The sequence below is a fragment of the Manis pentadactyla genome, chromosome 7, assembly GCF_030020395.1.
Source record: "Manis pentadactyla isolate mManPen7 chromosome 7, mManPen7.hap1, whole genome shotgun sequence".
NCBI lineage: Eukaryota > Metazoa > Chordata > Mammalia > Pholidota > Manidae > Manis > Manis pentadactyla.
Genome location: NC_080025.1, coordinates 33,928,915 through 33,949,248, shown reverse-complemented (window position 1 = coordinate 33,949,248; position 20,334 = coordinate 33,928,915). Strand labels below are relative to the sequence as shown.

The 20,334-nt window shown below is 49.2% G+C and overlaps 1 protein-coding gene across 10 annotated transcripts in view; it reads right to left on the bottom strand.

Annotated features, from left to right (window-relative positions):
• Nucleotides 1–20,334, bottom strand: part of CSGALNACT1 (chondroitin sulfate N-acetylgalactosaminyltransferase 1) — a 350,833-nt gene that overhangs the window by 3,617 nt on the left and 326,882 nt on the right. For all 10 annotated transcript variants that reach the window (XM_057505244.1, XM_057505246.1, XM_057505249.1 and 7 more), the window contains 3 exons: nt 8,195–8,373; nt 7,227–7,321; nt 498–579 (listed from right to left, as the gene is read on the bottom strand). In XM_057505244.1, the coding sequence (XP_057361227.1) occupies nt 498–579; nt 7,227–7,321; nt 8,195–8,373 (356 nt within the window). The remainder of the gene's footprint in view (nt 1–497; nt 580–7,226; nt 7,322–8,194; nt 8,374–20,334) is intronic.

Below are 20,334 nucleotides of genomic sequence, written 5' to 3'. Positions count from 1 at the left end.
ACATCCATGGGGACATTCTATGCTCATCCTATGTCCCTCGGAGCCCGTGTGTGTGCATGCATGTGTGTGTGTGTGTGCGTGTGTGTGTGCATGTGTGCATGCATGTGTGCTGATAGTAACTATACACTCAGCCAGAGCTTGAAGTGACGCCCAAAATATTCAAGGTTCAGCAGAGAGAAATTTGGATCTTTTTTGATATGTCATTTTCCAAAATTCCCCACCTTGCCCTTATTTTTTAACGGACTCCCAACTGTGGAAGCCAGTATGTTCTACAGGAGAGGTGGCAGGACGGAGGCCCCGGGGGACTTGCCTCAGCTGCCTTGGTGCAGCAAACTTACCTTCTCCTGAGTGTGCCTCATTCGGGGAGACAGCGATGACAGGTGAAGGAGCCCCACACTCCCAGGGCCCCTCTCGGTCCTGCCTCCATGACCACAGGAGGGGCGCCTTCTCAGGGTGGCAGAATGGAGGCGGACCTGCCGCCAGCCCAGGAGCCTTACCTATGTTGATGAAGTCAGACCGATACTGACATGTCATCCCAAACCCAAAGTCTCTCCAGAATCCAGTTTCCTTCTTTATGACCTGCAGGGAAAGTGCCATCATTGGAGGGGGAAGGACAGAGCGGATGTAGAACAACAGAGCATCTACTGCTGTGCATGAGCTGTTCGCCGACCAGTGGGGGTCCGGGCCACCCACACCCGCAGCCCTGGGGCGGGCAGGCGGACCTGAGGCCTCCCGGACGGCCAGCCACACTGCACACTCGCCGGCCCCAAGATGAAGCCTGGGACTTTGGAATCTCTGGCTGGAACTTTTCTAGGATGTAGGCATGAAACACACACACACACACATACATACTCTCACACTCACTCTCACGCTTAAAAACAAACCAGAAGAGCAAGATTTTGAGCAGGGCCATGGAAAAGCCACCTACATGTCTCTCCCCACACCAAGGCCAGGAGAACCGGAGGCCACGGCCCCTCACCCTGGGCCAGGCAGGGAGCCAGCAGAGGGCTCTGGAAGTTGAGAAGAGGGGCAGAGAACAACTCGGAATTCGGCCGCCCTGGCATAGTGCACACGCAGGACTCCCGGGGAACCCTCGGCTAACTTGCCTGCCGGGGAGCAGGGTGCGTGGAGTCCAGGCTCCGAGGACAGGCTGCACCCATTCAGCTCCAGACTGTTCCACAGCCAAACGGCTCCCCAGCACGTGCAGTGGTGCCAGGTTGCAGGGCCGCCGAGAGGCCATCCAGGCCGCGACTGTCTTTAGACAGCGAGGCTGGCTCCGCCCGGGCTCTTCCTCTGCAGGTAAGTCTCCATTGTGTTTGCTGAAGCAGCAAGACTTTTTAAACACATCTGTTTATGTATTTTTGGCTGAGATAATGCTGGGATGGTTCTGAGACCTTACTAGTTCTTTGTCATGATTCATTCTTGTAGTTAACATGGGGCAAAGATGACAGGAAGCCCCCCTCCGCCCCCCAGGGAAATGGAGCCACCAGGCCCCACCCATGAGGATCCCTGCTTCGTCCATCCATCCAGGTGCCTGGCTCTGCTCGCCACGGATTAGCCACTGTGTGTGGCGGAGCCGGGGTGGGGGGGTTGTAGTGGGTAGTGGGGCAAAGCAGCGTCTTGTCCCAACCTGACCGCTGGCCAGCGTCTTTGCCCTGGGCAGGTCCTTTGCTTCTTCCAGCCTCTATTTCCTTCCCCCTGAAGGAGGAGGTAGAGCCTAGGCACCCCTAAAGGCTCTTCTCGCTCTAACACCCAAACACTTCCCCTCCCTCTGCTATTTCCACCTTCTCCAGCTTTGATCTCCACCACAGGTAAAATACATTCGACAGATGGCTTGTGGAGGGGTGGATGAACTTACAAATTCTTTTACTCTGTAACTTAGGACACAGTCTTGTTCTCACTACACCCTACACAGGATGCCTCCTGCACTGCCGTTAGCCTGCATCAGGGCTGCCCATGGAAAATCGGGGCCAGGAGGGGCTCCTTTGGCCCGTGTGTCCCTGACAGATGCTCTCCAGTGCTTCTGCAGAAGAAAGGCCTGCTATAGAGTGTCTCCCACGGGACAAGACAATGTCATTGGTATTAACTGGAAAGATTTTGCAGGGCAGGAAAAATCTCCACTGAGTCATTTCTTAAAAATGGTTTCGGTTTCCTCCCCATCATGCCTGGTGCACAGCTTGATGCCCTTCCCACCGGCCAGGACACGGGTCCTTCTAAGCTTCCGGATAAAAATGGAGTCAAAGAGAAGTGCCAGGACCCAAGCTTCAGATATTTGGCTGAGGTCTTTACGGACTCTCAAAGAGAAAGCCCCACAGAGGAAAAACAATGGGCCAGGAACTCAGACAGAAAGACAAGAGGGATTACAGGAGGGAGACACCCCAGGCCCCAGGCTGAGCAGACGCTGAGCCTGGCAAGGCTGAACAAGGTGAAGAGTGACCCTCAGCTGGGGACGGCGTGACAGAGACGGCCTGACTGACGAGCTGGGGAATGTGCTATATAAATGCTTAGGCGACATTGGCTTTAAAGTTGGCCGGCCACAAAAGGCCGCTGTGTGAGGAGCTCATTGAAATTCAGGCCTTGGTGAGGACTGCCCACCATCTGGTCGGCCCACAGCGCACAGCGTCGGCGAGATGCACACACCCCACCTGGAGTGGCGCCCGGGGTGAGCGGCCTAGCTGAGGGAGCATGCTCAGGTGCTCAGGGCTCAGACCACAGCCTGCTCCTGTGAAGGCCCCACAGTGGTTCTAACTGCATCCTCCCTGATGCACTTAGAATAAAATCCACGAGGATGCCACCAGCCTGCCTCACCCATCTTGTGTCCCTTTCCAGGCCCTTCCATTCTGCCCTCAAATGCACCAGGGTCACAGGCTGCACAGGCTCACTGCCTGGCCACCCTCTCCCTGCTCACCACTGGGCTCGTCCCAGTGTCACTGGCTCAGAGTGGTCGTCCGAACCCTCCCAGTGAGTGTCACCCCCACCAAGGTCACTCTCTATATTGTCACCTGGCTTATTTCCTCTGGCACACCATGGCTCTCTGAAATTTGCCTATGATGCACCTGTGTCTGTTTGCTGACCGTCCCCATGGGTAAACATAAGCTCAGGGCTGTGGTCGTGCTCACAGTTGTGTCTGCAGCACCCAGGCCACTGTCCTGCACACAGCAGGTGCTCAATAAACACTTCTCCAATGGGTGGGTGAGCAGCAGTCCCAGGGTGGAGGTGGCTCCACACCCGTGGAGACAGATGTGGCTCAGTCGGGAGTTCTTGTTGACTAGTTCAGCAAAGGCCGAGAAATTCCAATGGGAAAACTCAGAATCGTGTGGCTCTGGACCAGCAGACACAAGTATTCCCACCTTCCTGGGGTCTAAGCAGAGGGCTTTGCCCCAGACATAAGGAGCCCCACGGCTGTGCGCAAACATTCAAGTACACACACACCAGCGATGTCCGCTATAGCAGAGGAGGGGACCCGAAGACAAAGATTACACCCAAAAGAAAAACATCCCCTCCTTTTCTGAGCCGCACCAATCTGCTTCCAGTGACAGCCTCATCTTAAAGACTGTCTTCCAAGGGCCAGCACCTCTCAGCTCTCCGCAGCTCCCTGTCTCTCCCACGTGGTCTCCGCAGAGACTGGAGAGAACTCACCAGAAAGGACCGTTGTCATGCCTGCTCTCCACAGGAAGCTGGAGACCCACAGCTCTGTGGGTGAGTCACTCGGCAGGGGGAGTATTTTTCTATTAGGCCCAAAACACAAATAGGAGTCTCTCCCCAGAAATGTGGGAAGGAGGCCACCCTGCAGCTGCGCCTGTCCGGGTGGTGGTGCTGACTTGGATGGCTGCCTGTGCAACAATCTGGGCCCTTCAATAAAGGGACTAACATACTCACGCAGAGTATTTCCTCTACATCAGAGGGCGTCTCCCCAGAGCCGAGGCTTTGTGTGAACAGTCTCACACTCGGCAGAAAGGCCAGTGGCAGGCAGCCCAAGCAGGCCCCAGGCCCCACCCGCAGAAGGCTTCGTGCTCTGCAGCTGCCATCCTGAAATTCCTCATAGTTTTTGACCAAAGGCCCTGCGTTTTCACTGTGTGCTGTTCCATGCCGATTATGCAGCCAGTACTGCCCGCGAGCAGCAGGCACCCTGAGCTTCAGGGGCTTCTGCGGCTGGGCAGGGTGCCCCGCGCCCCACACTGTCTGGGTCCTGAGGGTGCAGCAGTCACACCACACAGGACTCAGGGGCAGCAGGGAGCATGCATTCCTTGTGACGTGGATGTACAGTGACTTGCCCAGGATCACTCAGGCCTAGACCAACACCAAAACTCCTGTGACAACACCCATTGCTTAAAAAAAATATTCTGGAGCCACAGCTTCCAAAGAAGTGGTTTAGGAATAGACCTCGAATGCCAACTCCTCCAAGATGGACACTAATCCACATTTTTCTACAAGTCTCTTATCAGCATCTGCATTTGAAAAAATGAAGTATCTCCTGAAGGGTGTGATGCTGGACAAGGATCCGTCCAGGCTCCCTCTGTTCTAGGAATCTGTACCCTTGAGCCAGATTCCATGCCCTCCTGGAAGCCCTCTGAAGCCAAGCAGTGTGCCCCTGCCACTTGGCATCCCCAGCCCAGGCCCCATCACGTGGGGTAGCACCTGAGTCCAACTCTGCCACTTAGTCTGAGCAAGTAACGCAGGGGTCAGAGCTTCCAGTTCCTCACCCGTGCACCAAGCACAGCTGTCCTGCCGCCACCTCACTGAGAACCACATGAGGGCGGCACAGGGCTGGCTCGCAAAAGGCCACCCGGGTGGCATCTGGCAGGATTGCATTTCATACCCTGGGAGCGCCTGCTTCTTGAATAAAGAAAAGCAGACTGAAAGGATAGTATGCCCAGTCAGCAATTTCTAGAAATTTAAGCTGAAATGCAGGTCAGTGGTCAAGTACCTTTGGAGGGGGGTAACCACAGGCTGTGGAGGACGGGAGCCAGTACCCACTGGCATGTGAACAGGTGGTACAGAGGCACCAGATTTAGATGGCTTCCTTTATGCTGAAGCTCTCATCTAGATCCTAAGCAAGTCTGTTCCTACCGTACCAGGGTGAGGACACCCCGCTCCGACCTGAGTTCTGCTGCCAGCTGGTGGTGTGATCTTGGGCAGGTCCGTGAGAAGGAAGTGAGAGAGTGAAACAGTCTCGCGGATCACTTCTGAGTACATGAAACTGCTCAGGTGTTCCGCCTCCCCCTCTAACTCCCAGTCAGGTCTCTGTAGGCAGCAAGTGCTCAAGAGAGAATCTGAGCAACAGCTCTCCTTTCCAGAGGGGGAGCCCTTCGTCTCAGAGACGACGGCTGTGCCTCTCTGGACTAACCTAAACACCAAAGCCTGAAATGGCAGACGTAGGTGCTCTAGGAAAAGTCTAAGGTAGAAGTGAATGTCAAAGGGTACAGGATAGTCTGAGACTCTAGCCACAGACACAGCATCTGAACTCTGTTTCTGGCTGGGCCACGAATTCTGAGGATCTGAGGAACTGGCTTAGCTGTGCCCTCCCTCTAGCTTCCCTTTGTACCTGCTTCCCTGCAGGAATGGTAATAAAAGTACAAAACTTTTAAGGTGTGGAAAGAATTCTTTGCAAGCAAATAAGATCTTTATGAGTTTAACGCCAAACCATTAATCACATTGAGTATCAAATGGGAATCAGTACTCAATTTAAAATCAAAGGAACTTTTCTTGTGATCGGTTGAAAGAAAATAAATCCTGTATCCCATTCCCCCTGAAGCTTAGAACTCTTACAGAAAGGGAATGAGATGTTTTCCTGTCTCAACAGGGGCAATATTGCCCCAAAATAGATAAACATTGGTTCTTTGGAAGGGAAAATCTCTTACTGTGTTTATGTATAAATTAGATATATACATACAATGCATGAATAGTTTATTCAGCAGACCTGTGGGATTAGGATTTCACTGGGGGAGGAGAGAACCGTGTCATTACTGTGCCGTACGGTTTGGCCCAGAGTGACACCAGGCGAGGACATGGGTGAGGAGTGAGCCTTGTCCGACCTGAGGGGACATGCTGAAACTTTCCAGCAAAGGTCACTACATCAGCTGCCAGAGGGTCCCTGTAGGCCGGCACAGATAGGGCTGAAGAGAACACGTTTTGCTACTTTGGGAAGCTTCCATACAGAATCCGTCTTTCAAAAGAGTTTCATAGACCATGTTTTCAGGGTAAATCATGTTACTCTGCCAGTGCACAGAGGCAGGAGAGACTTGTCCTTTCACATCTTCCTGTTTACACAGAGATTTCCCTTCTCCACCCTGAGAGTTCCTTGATGGGGAGAAACACAGCTCTGCTAACCAGGAGACAGAGCTACCCACAGCAGTGAGAACAGACAGCCCCGTGGTCAGATGCCCCTTGGAGCTACAACACAGTGCAGGACAGACCCAAGAGATCTCTGTGCAGGGAAAGATCACAGCCCAACTTGGGGTGACAACAGCAATGGGAAACTTGGTCTCAGGTGCGTGCTCATGTGTGGTGCAGAGACTCCCTTCCAGCTGCACCTCATCCTCCCGCTGCCCACACTACTTCTCTGCTGGATGGACTAGGGGCCACCACTACTGACAGGGCCCTCCCAGCTCACAGAGATCCTTGGTGGCTGTGTGGTCCACTACCCATCACTTCCGCAGCCATGATCTGAGCAGAGAAGTCCCTGTGATACTGCTTTGAAAGCCACCTCGCCGGTGACACGTCCGAGGCTAACACCCACCCCATGACTCCACGATGCCAGGGATGGCGGCGTGACAGAGGGACACTGGGAGTGGCCCCTGCTGCCCACGGACCCACTCGCTGCATGCCCTGGGGTGAGCCGCCCACTGCCACCTCGGTTTCCATCTATCCAATGGGAGCATAAATCTCACCTTTCTTATCTTATAGGATTTTGTAATAATAAAGAAAAAATGTGCTGTTCCCACAATGCAGTAATACTAGTTTCGAAAACCCACAGAAGGAAACTATGATGGTGTGAAATTACCTTTCTCTAAGGCACTGTTCCTGTTTATTTTCCACCTTTAAATATTGCAAGAACTTTTAATCAACAAGGCGCTGGAAGCAAAGGCCAGAACGTCTGCCAAACTTAAAAATTACCATGGGAATCAGTCCACAGATTTCCACTCACCTTTACTCACGGTCAGGTGCCCCTGGTAATGAAAGACATGAAACAGCCACAGAAAGGCTCCTGCGGGGTGATTACTCACCAGCTGCTGTTCCAAGGGAGGGACTGCGTCGTGGTGGCCGTATATTATACCCGGATTGTACTGGCTGAAAAGGACTGGGTAAAACACCTTCTTCCCTGCAAACCAGAAAACAAACACTTGCTTAAGTGACAGATAGAACTGTGTGGCTGTTCATTTATAGTCAACCCCCTGAAATAAACCAGATATTTGTACCACTCTTCCTCTTCCCATCACTAAATGCCAAAACAGATCTGAGACATTCTGCATAAGGTAGATGAGATAGACTGATCCTCAGATGCCTCTGATCTCCTGGGATTACTCAAAATATTGACGGTGGGTGGCCCTTGCACTAGTGGGAGTGGGTGTGAGAGAGATGCCTGGTGTCCCCGCCCTGCGGTACCTTAACCCTTTTGTGCTGGCTCCTGGGGCAGTCTGAAGGGTCGCCAGATGGGCCGGAGTGAGCTCGGGCATTAGGAGCAGTTGGGGAGCCCAGAGCAGGGGCTCTTTACCAATTTACACAGAAGAGTTTTGATATTTTAACAACTCCCATGTCTGTTCCAGCAGTTACCAGCTGAATACCAGCTTTGCCTACAAAAGTAATTTTCACATTGCGGGTTCTCTCTGCTCAGAGCTGTCCCCCCGGGACCGCCCCCAGCTACTCCCTTCCCGTCGGCTTCGGGCAGCTTCTCCAGGTCCACGCTCTCTCCTGTGCATGTTCACTAACACTAACCTCCCAGCTGAAAATGGAAAACGTTCTATAAACACAAACTCGAGGCAAAGAGTCCCAGAATTATGCTGGCTGACAGGCCCACACTGTGACATCAAAGCAGAAATCATACCAGATGGTTTCCTTTTCTTTGTCATTGGGGGTAAAATACGGGAGACTTAGAAGCAGGATGTCAGAGTCAACTGTGAAGAGAACAGTGTCTGAACGTGAGAAGCCAGACAGCAGAGGGACAGTGACACGAGCCAACCACACACGCCCCTACCCGGCTGGGTGTTCAGCCTGCAGGTGTTGAGGAATTCGGAGGTGAAGTAGATGTCTACATCACAGAAGAAGAGAAGGACGTTGCTTCCCTTCCAGAAGCGGGCTCCAACATCGAGCCCCTTTCCCCGAGAAAACTCCCCGTTCAGCTGGATGAAGGTGAAGTTCCTGAAGTTGGCAGCCCTAGAAGGGACAGAGGACACAGTCACTTGCAGGCCCACACTTTCAGGCCGGCAGCAGCCCATGGGAAATCCGGATCAGACCAGGCCCACCCCCTCCTCCCCACGTTTCTCTTGTAACCCTGAGGGCACTGGGGCGACCCCGGCAGCTAGAGAACGCCCCAGGCTCACTGAAACTCAGCAGGATTAAAGGTGCCAAGACCCCCTTGAGAAGTTTTGACACCAACTTTTTAAAATGTCCCCATGTTGAATACTGTACTGTCATGGCTGGTGAACATTCTCTGTGATGCAGCCGATGTGAGCCTGGGAAGGCCAGGTCAGCAGAGGCCAGAAAGACCTCCATGCCTCCTGAGCCTCCTGGGTGAAACCCCTGCACCAAAAAAGGGAGCTGACGCTGGAACAGCCTCATCTAACGCCCTTCCGTCGCACCCGGCTCCAGGGCTCGGGCCCGACGGACCTGGTGTGCGTCTGTCCCCAGACAACTTAAACCTGGAGGCCTTCCCCACCCAAAGCAGGAGAGCACGGTAGGGAAACGGCAGACTCGGATTCAGAAGACCCAGACTATCTCGGACCCGGCTCTCCTGCAGATGAGCTCTGTGGGCCAGGCAAGCCCCTAAAGTTCCCAGAACCTCAGCTCCCGACTCTGTGAGGCGGGAGTGCCACCACCCTCCTTAACGATCTCACGATTATTACAGATAAACACTGCAGCGTAGAAAAGCGCTATTAAGCATCAGCTATGGCTGCCACTAGCACAGGTGCGACTCCCAGGCCAGTGGTAGGGAAGCTGGGGTATTTCCTCATTTGGCTGTTCTTTCCCAGGAACAGCAGAACCTTCCGAAATGGGCCATGTCTGAGCAGAAGTCCCAGGACTTCATTTAGTGCCTAGTCAGACACGGCCTGGCGTCTATCAGACAGAACTAGAGAACCACTTTTCATCCTATTCTAGCTCCTATTTCTTCTCCCGCAGTGGCCTGGCATTTGGAAAATGCCTGTTTCCTGCCAGCACTGCCCTGCTCCCACACCTGAGCCCTCCCCACTCTCCACCCTCGCTCCCTTTCCCAGCTTCTCTCTAAGCTCAATGTACTCAAAGCAGGTGCAGAAACCCATTTCCATTTTTAAAGTCTGTATTCCAAGTAACAGTCTTGGGTAAAGGTGCACACGAACACAGAGTGCTAAGTTTTCAAGTGCCAAGGTGTGCTTGCATCTGATAACTTAATCAGTGCAGCCAGTTCTACTGCCCCTTCCTTGATTCATCTTCTTCCTTCAGCTTGGTTGTATATCTTGGGAATCTGTGGGCCCAACCTCGCCTGAGTCCGATCCAGACATGCCTTCAATCTAGACCAAGGCGGGGGGCCTGGGGACTAGAAGAGCACCGTGTCTGAGTCAGGACACCCGGATCCAGGGCAGGGAACTGTGCTGGGCCCCTGGGGGTGCTCAGCAGAGTTTGTGAATAAATGCACGACTAGATGAATGAGTCTCAGGCCTGCTCTGTCGCTAATTTACTTGGGACAAGTCGCTTCACCTCTGTTTCCTCACTGTGAAGTCTGCCGGGTGCGGAGCCCCGAGGCTTCCTGACCTCGCCCGTGCTGCTCCCCTGGGCCACTGCTCAGTTCAGCACGGCTCCACCATCGCCGGGGTTCCCCTCATTGGGAAGTTCACCTGGACTCTTTGGTGGGTAGGTGCCCAGTGCGCGTTTCCTGTGAGCAGCCCTGAAGCTCCAGCGCCTGCCCAGCACTCGGTGTGACCCGCACCCAGGACAACATCACGGCCCCTGGAGGTTTCTACAGCCCAGCTCCTGGGAGGTGGGCCCAACCCACTTCTCCCTGCCCTGTTTGGTTGGTTTCCGGAGCATTCTCCTGGGGGACACCTGGGTCATCACCTGCTCATCTAAGGGGCTCTCCAGCCACACCTCAGAGGATCCATCCCCCGTCATGCGCCCGTCTTTCTCTCTCAGCCAGTGGGTCTCAGTTCATTTCCCAAGGTCCGTACTCTATGGGACCCTCCATGACTGCGGGATCTCTGTTAGCCATATGCAGGCCTTCCTCATGACTCCTATGCAGGCGCCTCCTCCCAGCAGTTCTCCAGGGTCTATCATTAGACAGTTCAAATATAAAAATGCTTTCTATTTGAACAACAGCAAGCAGCTTTCACCAAGGGAAGAGGAATGTAGTTCCTTAACATGCGGCATTAAAAGAACTGCCAGATTTTCCTCCTTGAACAGCTACTGTCCATTTGTGCAGATGTACCAAATATTTACAAAATTTAAGTCATGTTGAACACTTAAAAAAGAGTATAAAGCATCATTAGAGATGAGGTAACACTGTTAAAGGTATGACAAGCCTCTTGGTGATTAATCATTGGGTGAATGGTAGAGAGACAGATGAGTGCTACAGATCTGGAGGGGGAGGGTGGTAATGCGGTGGGGGCACTTGCTCAGTGCACCGGTCAGTCGAGGTTGTTCGGTCCCAGGGTCCCCCAGACCTGGTAGAGCTGCAGCAGGGGAGGGGGGGGCTGGCTTACCTCTCAGTCACGGGCACACGGGTGGAGAGAACACTGAGCCTAGTGCTTGAGATGAACTTAATTTGAAATAACTTTTCTTAAAAAGTCTTAAAACATCAACTTCTAGACTTCAGTGTGTTCCCCTAGAGAAAGAGAATTCAGGAAAACTGATGCAAGGGACCCTCTAGATGGCCTAATGCAAATGGTGATCTGCTTCCTTCTCTTCACACAACCTCTCTTCAAGATGAGGTGGTCGTGGTACATGTGTGGCACTACCCAGCCTGAATATGCAGAGTGTCCGCAGGCCACACAGTGAGCTGCAGGACATGGCACCCACTCTGTCCCCCCATGGTCCACACAGCAGCCCCTCCACCCCTTGGGGCCAGTGCATATGTGGCACCAGCAGCCTCTGCCTCCCGTACTCCTACACCCGCAGAGACCACCCCCCAGCTCTGCCCAGCTTCCCCACACACACCCTGACCAGCCTGGGCAGCAGGAGACAAGCGTCGTCACTGCTGGCCTGGCAGCGTGCATATGTGACAGCACCGCACAGAGGGCTCATCAGGAAGCTGGGCAGGAGCGTGCAGAGGCAGGGTGGGGACAGTCATCGCTGGCCTGGGAAGCACCGTCAGCCAGTCATGGGCACTGAAAAGGCCCAGGGTGAACTCTGCCATCCACCTTGGTCCCCAGCGTGGCCACCAGGTCACTACTCAGCTGAGTCATCTGCAGATGGATGGAGGTCCCCATCCCCCCTCCTGGCCCCTCCACCCCAGCCCTTCCCATGAGCAGCCAGGGTATGGAAGAATTCCTCCTCTCTCTTGCCATCAGGAAGGGCCTCTGATAATTAGCAAGTGTTCTCTGCTAAGACAGACAACTGAGCTGAAAACATGAGAAAAAGAATCAGAACTTCATTCCCCTCTTTTCCAGAACAGACAGAGAAATACACTGTCAGAGGGAAACCCTCTTCTCATCGCAGACTCAGCGGCACCAGCTCCAGAACACAGGACGCAACATGATGAGGAGAACTTGGCTTCTGCAAGATAGCCAGGCCCCTTTCCTCAAGACACCCCATACCTTCCTTCAGAAACACTGCTCGTCAGGCAGGGGGCTTGCTCTCTAGGCCAGAATGCCTCCTGCTCAACAGTGCATGAAGCAGGGTATTCAGAGGCAGCAAAGTCACACACAGGCAAGGACACGTTTCAATGCAAAACACTGATTTGCCCCAGTAGCGTCTGGCAGTTGGGTTGGGAATGTGCATAATAGCCACAAGGCTACAACCCCAAAATGCAGACCATAGAGGTTCACAGGCAGGGACTCCATTTTGGCCTCTGTCCATGACCACCCCCCTGACAGTGACCAGCCAGAAGATGGTTGCTGATGGCATGCGCATGGCTGGGGCCTCTTCTTTCTGCTCAGTGGTCCCCCCCTGGACCACTTTCTCCATCTGCTGCAGTGAAAATCCCTCACTCTTCACGGCCCATGTCAAGCCCATGCCACAGCACTCACGCCACGGTGCAAACTGAAGTGCCCTCTCCGGGCTCCAGGGTGCTGCCCAGTCTTGCCTCTGTTGTCCTAAGCCTGGTGCTTCCCCGTTGCCTTGGCTTGGACACACATGCACTCGCCAACCTAGCAGGCTCTACACTCTTGGAGGGCTGCCTATCCATCTTCAGAGATGGTCTGGCCTGTGCAGTAAGCAGCACCCGGGGGGTCTGTGCAGGCTCGGGGGGCCAGGGAAGCAGAGGAGCAGAGGCTGCTGGTGCCACACATACTCTGACCCCATGGCGGGGAGGGGCTGCTGTGTGGACTGTGATTGCCATATACTGCAGACCAATAAACACTGGCTGAATCAAGAGAGTAATCGATGGAAAACACTGAGGTGCACCTTGGGTCTGTCCCTGTGGGGGGGGGGGGGGTGGCACTGCCCCGATGCCTCCTTCTGCCCTCAGGTGGGCACTGGAGGAGCCCCCACCCTTCATGAGCCCCCTCCCACATCAGAAAGAGTCTCCAACCAACAGATTCCAAACAACAGGCACAAACCCAAGCTTGTAAGAAGATAACAAATAGGTAAATAACAGGAAAAAAGAGAGCTGAGGAAAATAAGGTGCCCTTTGGTTCAAAATATTTAATTTACCCATACAAAGGAATGTAATCTTTAATGGCATGCCTGAAGTGATGGCCTGGTCAGAAATGTGCTTCCTTCCTGGCAGTTGGAGGCGGTACACTCTGCACTCTGTGATTTCCTATTACAGGTCAGATGTGCGGCTCCAAAAGGCCACATAATTACTCATAATTATTTCTTCTTGAATTACATTATCAACAGATCAAACTCTTGAGTTTCTTATTCAAGTTCTTTCTTTTACACAATAAACCTGGTGCGTGGGGACCCCTCCCGGTCATATGTAATCATTCTGACGGAGGTTACAATGACCTGAGAAAGCTACTGTTTCTACTGGAGATTTAATTTCTCTAATTGAATTGCAGTTCCCAGAATTGTGGGATTAAAAGTGGTAAGAGATCTTGCTGTCTAATAAGATTTACTCTCATACAGACTTCTTCCCGCCATTGCAAGGCGATTTTCTTAATGTGACATTTCCCACAATAGCCCTTCAAAAAAAATAAACAGTATTACATTCAAGGTGTAATTAAAAATTTTAAATCTAACAGCCCTAAATATTGAAATCACTTGTGAGTTCTACGTACTGAAGGCATCTGAATAGAGAAAAGAATTTAAAACTAAACATAGCCTCGGCCAGTTTTCCATAGCAGGCACTTTCAACAACTTAGAATTTTCCAGATTCTGAGCTTATATGAGCCTGCTTATACAACTCTGTTTCAGCAATTTTCTTTTGAAGCAATAAACAAATGGACAAACTTTTAACTAGACTACTTAAGAAAATAAGAGAGATGATCGGATTAATGAAATTATACATGAAAGAGGAGACATTACAACCTATAGCACAAAGTATAAGATACTACTATGAAAAACGATATGCCACCAAATTAGATAACTTAGAGGAAATGGACAAATTCCTAGAAACATACAATTTATCAAGACTGAATCATGAAGAAATAGAAAATCGGAATAGACCAATAATGACTAAAGAGATTGAACCAGTAATAAAAAATCTCCCAACCAGCAGAGTGCAGAGAACACTGAGCCTAGTGTTTGAGATGAACTTAATTTGGAAGAACTTATTTTAAAAAGTCTTAAAACATCAACTTCTCCCCAGCCCCACTGTGGCCCCTGGTGGCTGCCAGGTTGTGGCTGTTGCTATGTTTATGGGTGGTCGGGCTTCAGGGCTGCTGAAGAGCCGAGGGGCCTGGGGGTAAGGCAGGTGGGAGCTCCGCAAAGCATCCTGCTCACACCAAGATTTAGTCATTTTTCTTGAATAAACACTTTGTAGAGTATTGCAAGCTTTAATTTACAGAGTTCTTAGATAGCTGATTCTGACCATTTTTAACAATTTTCTCACTGCTTTTATGGAGAAGAGTGTTTGAGGAGGACTTTATTTCACCATTTGCTGACATTGCCTTTCTTTCAACTGTTACATTATATTCCATTGTATGAGCTTAATGTCATTTAATTCTTCTCATAATGTATTTTCCAAATATTTTTATTCGGAAAAATTTTAAACCTTTGGAAATGTAAGAATAGTATAAAAACCCACATACCCTTCACCTAGACTCACCAAGGGTTAACTTTTTCTTTATTTCCTTCCTGCCTTCTTCTGTCTTCCTCAGAACAATTTGGGAATTAGTTGCAGACATCAGGACAACTTTACCCTCAAAGATAAGTATCTCCCCCCAAACCAGGACACTCTCCTTTGTCACATTATAACAATAATCACACTCAGTGAATTTATCATTGTTACAATACTATAACTTATAGGCCATATTTGAATAACCCAAAGAACAATTTAGAATGCCTAAAAATACAGGCATGTCTCCATAAAGAGCTGGCACACAGAGCAAAATCCCGCTTAGCAACTTCTCTGGCCAATGCCAGGTGAGATGCCACTGGTCTGAGATGCTGCCTTAACCTGTGAGGTGCTTCCCAGGGTGCTTCACTGTATGGATTCTTTCATTTTAGCAGATGGGATTATCCAAGCATTTCTTGTTTAAGAAAAAAAGTAATATAAGGCAACAATTCTGCTCAAATTTCAAAAACAAAACAGAGCAATATTTCTCCCCCCAATTTTCTTCTCATACGTCCTGATAAAATCTTCCTGAGGGTACATGTCAAACAAATCCCTTCAAAGAGACATGAAATGCTGACACAGGCCATGGCTGGACCCTGAAAACACAACTAGCTCTCTCTTCCGTCACATACTTGCAAGACCAAGGTGGTATCTCATTGCTAGCACTTTGATCTGGATAATTCCTCTGAAAGATGCTTTCGTGTCCTCTTCACTGGACAAAGATGGAGTCACAATAGTAAACTTCAACTCACACTACATCTACCAGTTCCAATTTTTAAAAAATTCATAATGCAATCATGTATATAAATGTTGAATCCACTGTGTTGTACAACTTAAACTAATGTAATACTGTGTGTCAACTACCCGTCAATAAAAAATAATTATCTAAAAAAAAAAATTCATAATGCATAGCTCCAAGCAAATGTCTATCTAGACCATCATTTCTGATGGTATGGGCCATGGACCACCATATCAACATCACACGTGAAATGCATTCTAAGTGTTGGTTCCCAACCTTCACCTACTGACAGAATTTCTGGGGCTGGATTCTAGGAATCTGCATTTTAAAAAGTACCACGGGTTATTCCAATGCACATGTATATTTTAGAACCACTGAGCTAGTCATTTAATCTGAGACTAACTGAAACTTAATATGGAAAACTCTGTGACATAAGAACCAGACACTGAGAACCAATTTGTACTGTATATCTATGGCAATGAATTTTAAGGATTTTTGACCACAACCCATAGAAAGGAATATAGTATACATCAGGACACAGTACACACACACACGCACACACACACACACACACACACACAGTAAAATTTCATGAAGCAATATTTTTCCTCACTACCTCTGATGCACTCTGACATCTTCTATCCTATTCTATTTCAATTTTTTAAGAACACTGGACATAACCCACTAAATCTATTTCACAACCCTCTAAATGAACCACAAATTGCAGTTTGCAAAACACTGATCTATAACAATCAACTGAAATGTTAAGCTCAATTGAGTAAACAAAAACCTAGAGAGAAAGAAAAAACACTGCACACTAGTCATTAAAGTAGATTTTTAAAAGATATTCTTAACACATATACATTTAGCTGGATTTAGAAGAGTTTAATAACAGTACTGCTATCCAAATGAAATAAATTTCATTTAGACTGATTTCAAATCTTATTATTTTCAACTCACAATTATGGGTTTTGAAGGGAGTATGCTGGAGTGAAAGTCTGACTCAATGCTAAGAGCATGAGTCCTCGAAGTGAACAAATGAGGCTTGGCCACTGGCTCTCCCAGGTGTCAGGGATGGCAGCCTCTCTAAGCCTCAGATTCATCATCTAGAAATGGGCTCACAACAGCATCTATCCCCTAAGGTTGCTGTGAGTATTAAATAAGATAATTCATTAAGTAGTAATGGCTAATATTATTCAAAGATAAGATATGTTTGAACAAAAGTTTTACCATCTAAAAGAATGATGAAAATATTTAAATGAGGCTTCTTATATAAGTGTTCATATAGATTACTAAGTACACAAATTTACTAAGTACCTGGTACTATCATTCTCTTGATCAACCAACATTGAGCATTTTCTCAGAAGGCTCAATGCTAAGTGCTGGAGTGACCAAGAGGCATGTGATGTGCTACCACTTAGTAAGCACCTTATGATCTACTCAGGGCAGTGGGAAGAACTGTAACTAGCCATATCATATGTCCAATGCCAAATAGAAGAGATGCTGAAGGGGAGTATGGTCAGAGTTCAGAAAGGAGAAGTCAGGAGGTCAGGGAAAGCTCCAGGGGAGGGGACTCAGGTGGGGATGGAAGGGTGGGGGTTCCCCGAAGTGGAGGGGGGTGGGGGAATGCCAAGAAGGAGACAATAACGCAAGTAAAGACAAAGGGGCAAACCCTGTCCCCAGTTTGGCTGGGGCAGTAAGTCATCAAGTCAAGGTCAGAAAGGAGAGACAGTCTAGGTACCAGGCGAGGGCAACAGGTCATCAGGAAGGGTCACCAGGAAGGTGGAGCGGCAGGGCGGCAACATGAAGTCAGCTCACGCCAGCTGCCGGTGGGACATTTCAGGAGAGGTGGTGTGACAAAGCAACACTGCGGGGGGGGGGGGGGCAAGACATCAACCCTGCAGACACCCGCAGCTAACAGAATGAGGGCATCGACACAGAAAAACGGGGTCCAATAGGTGTCGCCAAAGCTCCCGTAGCCCCGCTTTAGGGCACTGATTGCCTCAGCCTCTAGCACGAGGTTCTCTGTTATGAGAGGATTAACCTTTGAAAATCTTCCAAAATTTTAAGCAAACCATCCATGCCAATCCCATGATTTTACTTCTCTTGTTCAGAGCCTATTTCACCAAGCAACCTTCTGATGGAGAATTCCACTTGCCAGGTAATTGGATATGAAGAATGCTTGATAATAAGAGTCCATAAGCATTTCATCAGTAGAAAGCGTACTCCCCTAACAACATCTAAACTGGCCTCCCACATACCTGACTCGTGTAAGTTTGGTTATGTATCTATTGGTAAATGTCTGGTCATCCTTTGATGTGCTCAGAAGGTGTCAGACCCAACAGGGCTGGGGTTCTCAGTTCTGGCTGCACCTGAGAGTCACCTGAATAGCTACTTATGAAAACCTCAGAATAGGACAGCTGGCTTCACTCAGGCCTCTCGTGGGCAGCCCCTGGGACCACTGCTTTCTCAGACACCACATGTTAGAATCATCTAGGAAGTTTTTAAAAAGACCTGTGCCCAGGGATGGATACTCAGAGATTTTAAAACCTATCAACTGGACATAGAACAAGGATTGTAATAATTCACAGCTGTGATTCCTAAGCAGAAATTAAAGGATACTACAGTGCACTGGAGTCGAGAAATTTCTATTTCACTTCCATGTAGGATCTTCAATTATTGTATTCTCTTTGATCTCCCTCCAACAGGGGCCATGGCTTTAACCTACACTAGTCTTAAACTCCTAAGTCCTTATTGCTTTAGAACAGAGGTCAGCAAACTTCCACCATAAAGGACCACATAGTAAAGAGCCCAGACTCTGCGAGTCACACGGTCTCTGTCACAACTGCTCCACTCTGCAGCTGTAGCATGAAAGTGGCCATGAATTACAGGCAAACAAGTGGATGCACCTGCATTCCAATGAAATTTTATTTACAAAAACAAGTAGTGGACAAAATTTGTCTTCACAAAGTTTGAGTAATTATAATTAGCATTGTGATCTTGTGCCCATTGACCCAAAACTAGTAACAAAGCATGAAAATAAACACAGAAGTGCACTCAGTCTTGGAATCTTGTCCTCTTGCTGTTTACCAGGAGCTGGAAACAGAGGCCCTGGTTCCCTTTAGGCACAGGGACCTACTCAGGCTATTTCTGCCACTGAACACTACTGACCATGCTGTAGCTTCATTTGTGAAAAAGCCCCCCACCCCAGTTAGTCCCCTGAAGCCCCGCTAACCCTCCAGGGCGAGCCGGAGGGTGGGGCAGCACTGCCATTCCAGATTCCTCACTAGGAGAAAATGCCACAGACATTCATTTACTAAATGAATCCTTGTTTTATAATTTTGGTCAGGAAAAACCCATCTCTGCCTCTTTTGAATGCATTTATTCCTTCATGTAACTGATTAATGAGTTATAAATATATAACCCTGACTCTGAAGTTTTTGGTCAAATAATTTCTGCCTGATGTGGATTAAAGATAGCGGCATGAGAGGAGAGACAGAGGCTTCCTCCTAAAACCGTATACAATTAGAAAACTAGTGCAACTAATCCTGAAAGAGCAACAGGAAAGAGAACTGCACCAGACTGCACACACCTGGAGAAAAGAGCAGACCTCATGGAACAGGGTAATGTACCAAATCCATGTCCCGGCGGGACCCAAGCCCTTCCCCCACCCCAGCTCACCAGCGGGAGAAAGAGAAACTGAGCGGGGAGGGAGTAGAGGCCTGGGACTGCTGAATACCTAGCTCCGGAGATCTGCGCTGAGAGCACAAACCTACATTTCATGGTGCCTTCCTAATACTCACGTGATTATGGGGTTGGAAAGCTAATACAGGCAGAATTCCTGGAGGGACTGAGATTCCAGCCACATATGGAAAGCAGGGATCCATATCCGGCTGCTCTGGGACAAAAGCTTATACCTGTGTGCTCGGTCCACTGGCTCAGGCAGTGGAGACAGGCACAGGAGCCAGGAGGCGGGGAACAGCTCTTTCCTACCCCCAGGCACCAGTACCGCTCCCTTGCATCCCCCGACACTGCTTCAGGGGCTGAGCGGCTCCAGAATAGAGCTTCTGGACACTAGAGGGCGCCATATACAAACATGAAACGCCAAAGGAACCTTGTCCAGAGTAAAATTAATATAACTCTGGAGAAAGATTTAAATGACATCGACATTATGACTCTTCCTGAAAGGGAGTTCAAAATAAAAATCATCAACATGCTAATGGAGGTACGGAAAGATATCCAAGAACTCAGGAATGAAATCAGGTCAGAGATCCAATAGTTGAAGAGCACAATGGAGGGTATTAAAAGCAGGTTGGATACAGTGGAGGAGACAATAAATGAAATAGAAACTAGAGAAGAGGAATACAAAGAAGCTGAGGCACAGAGAGAAAAAAGGATCTCTAAGAATGAAAGAATATTGAGAGAACTGTGTGACCAATCCAAACAGAACAATATTCACATTATAGGGATACCAAAGAAGAAGAGAGAGAGAAAGGGATAGAAAGTGTCTTTGAGGAGGTAGTTGCTGAAAACTTCCCCAATCTAGGGAAGGACATAGTCTCTCAGGCCATGGAGATGCACAGATCTCCCAACACAAGGGACCCAAGGAAGACAACACCAAGACATATAATAATTAAAATGGGAAAGATCAAGGATAAGGACAGACTATTAAAAGTAGCCAGAGACAGAAATAAGATCACATACAAAGGAAAGCCCATCAGGCTAACATCAGACTTCTCAGCAGAAACCTTACAGGCCAGAAGGGAGTGGCATGATGTATTTAATGCCATGAAGCAGAAGGGCCTGGAACCAAGATTACTTTATCTGGCAAGATTATGATTTAAATTTGAAGAAGGGATCAAACAAGTTCCAGATAAGCAAAAGCTGAGAGAATTTACCTCCCACAAACCATCTCTACAGTCTATTTTGGAGGGACTGCTATAGATGGAAGTGTTCCTAAGGTTGAATAGCTGTCACCAGAGGTAATAAAACCACAGTAAGAAAGTAGAACAGCTAATTACTAAGCAAA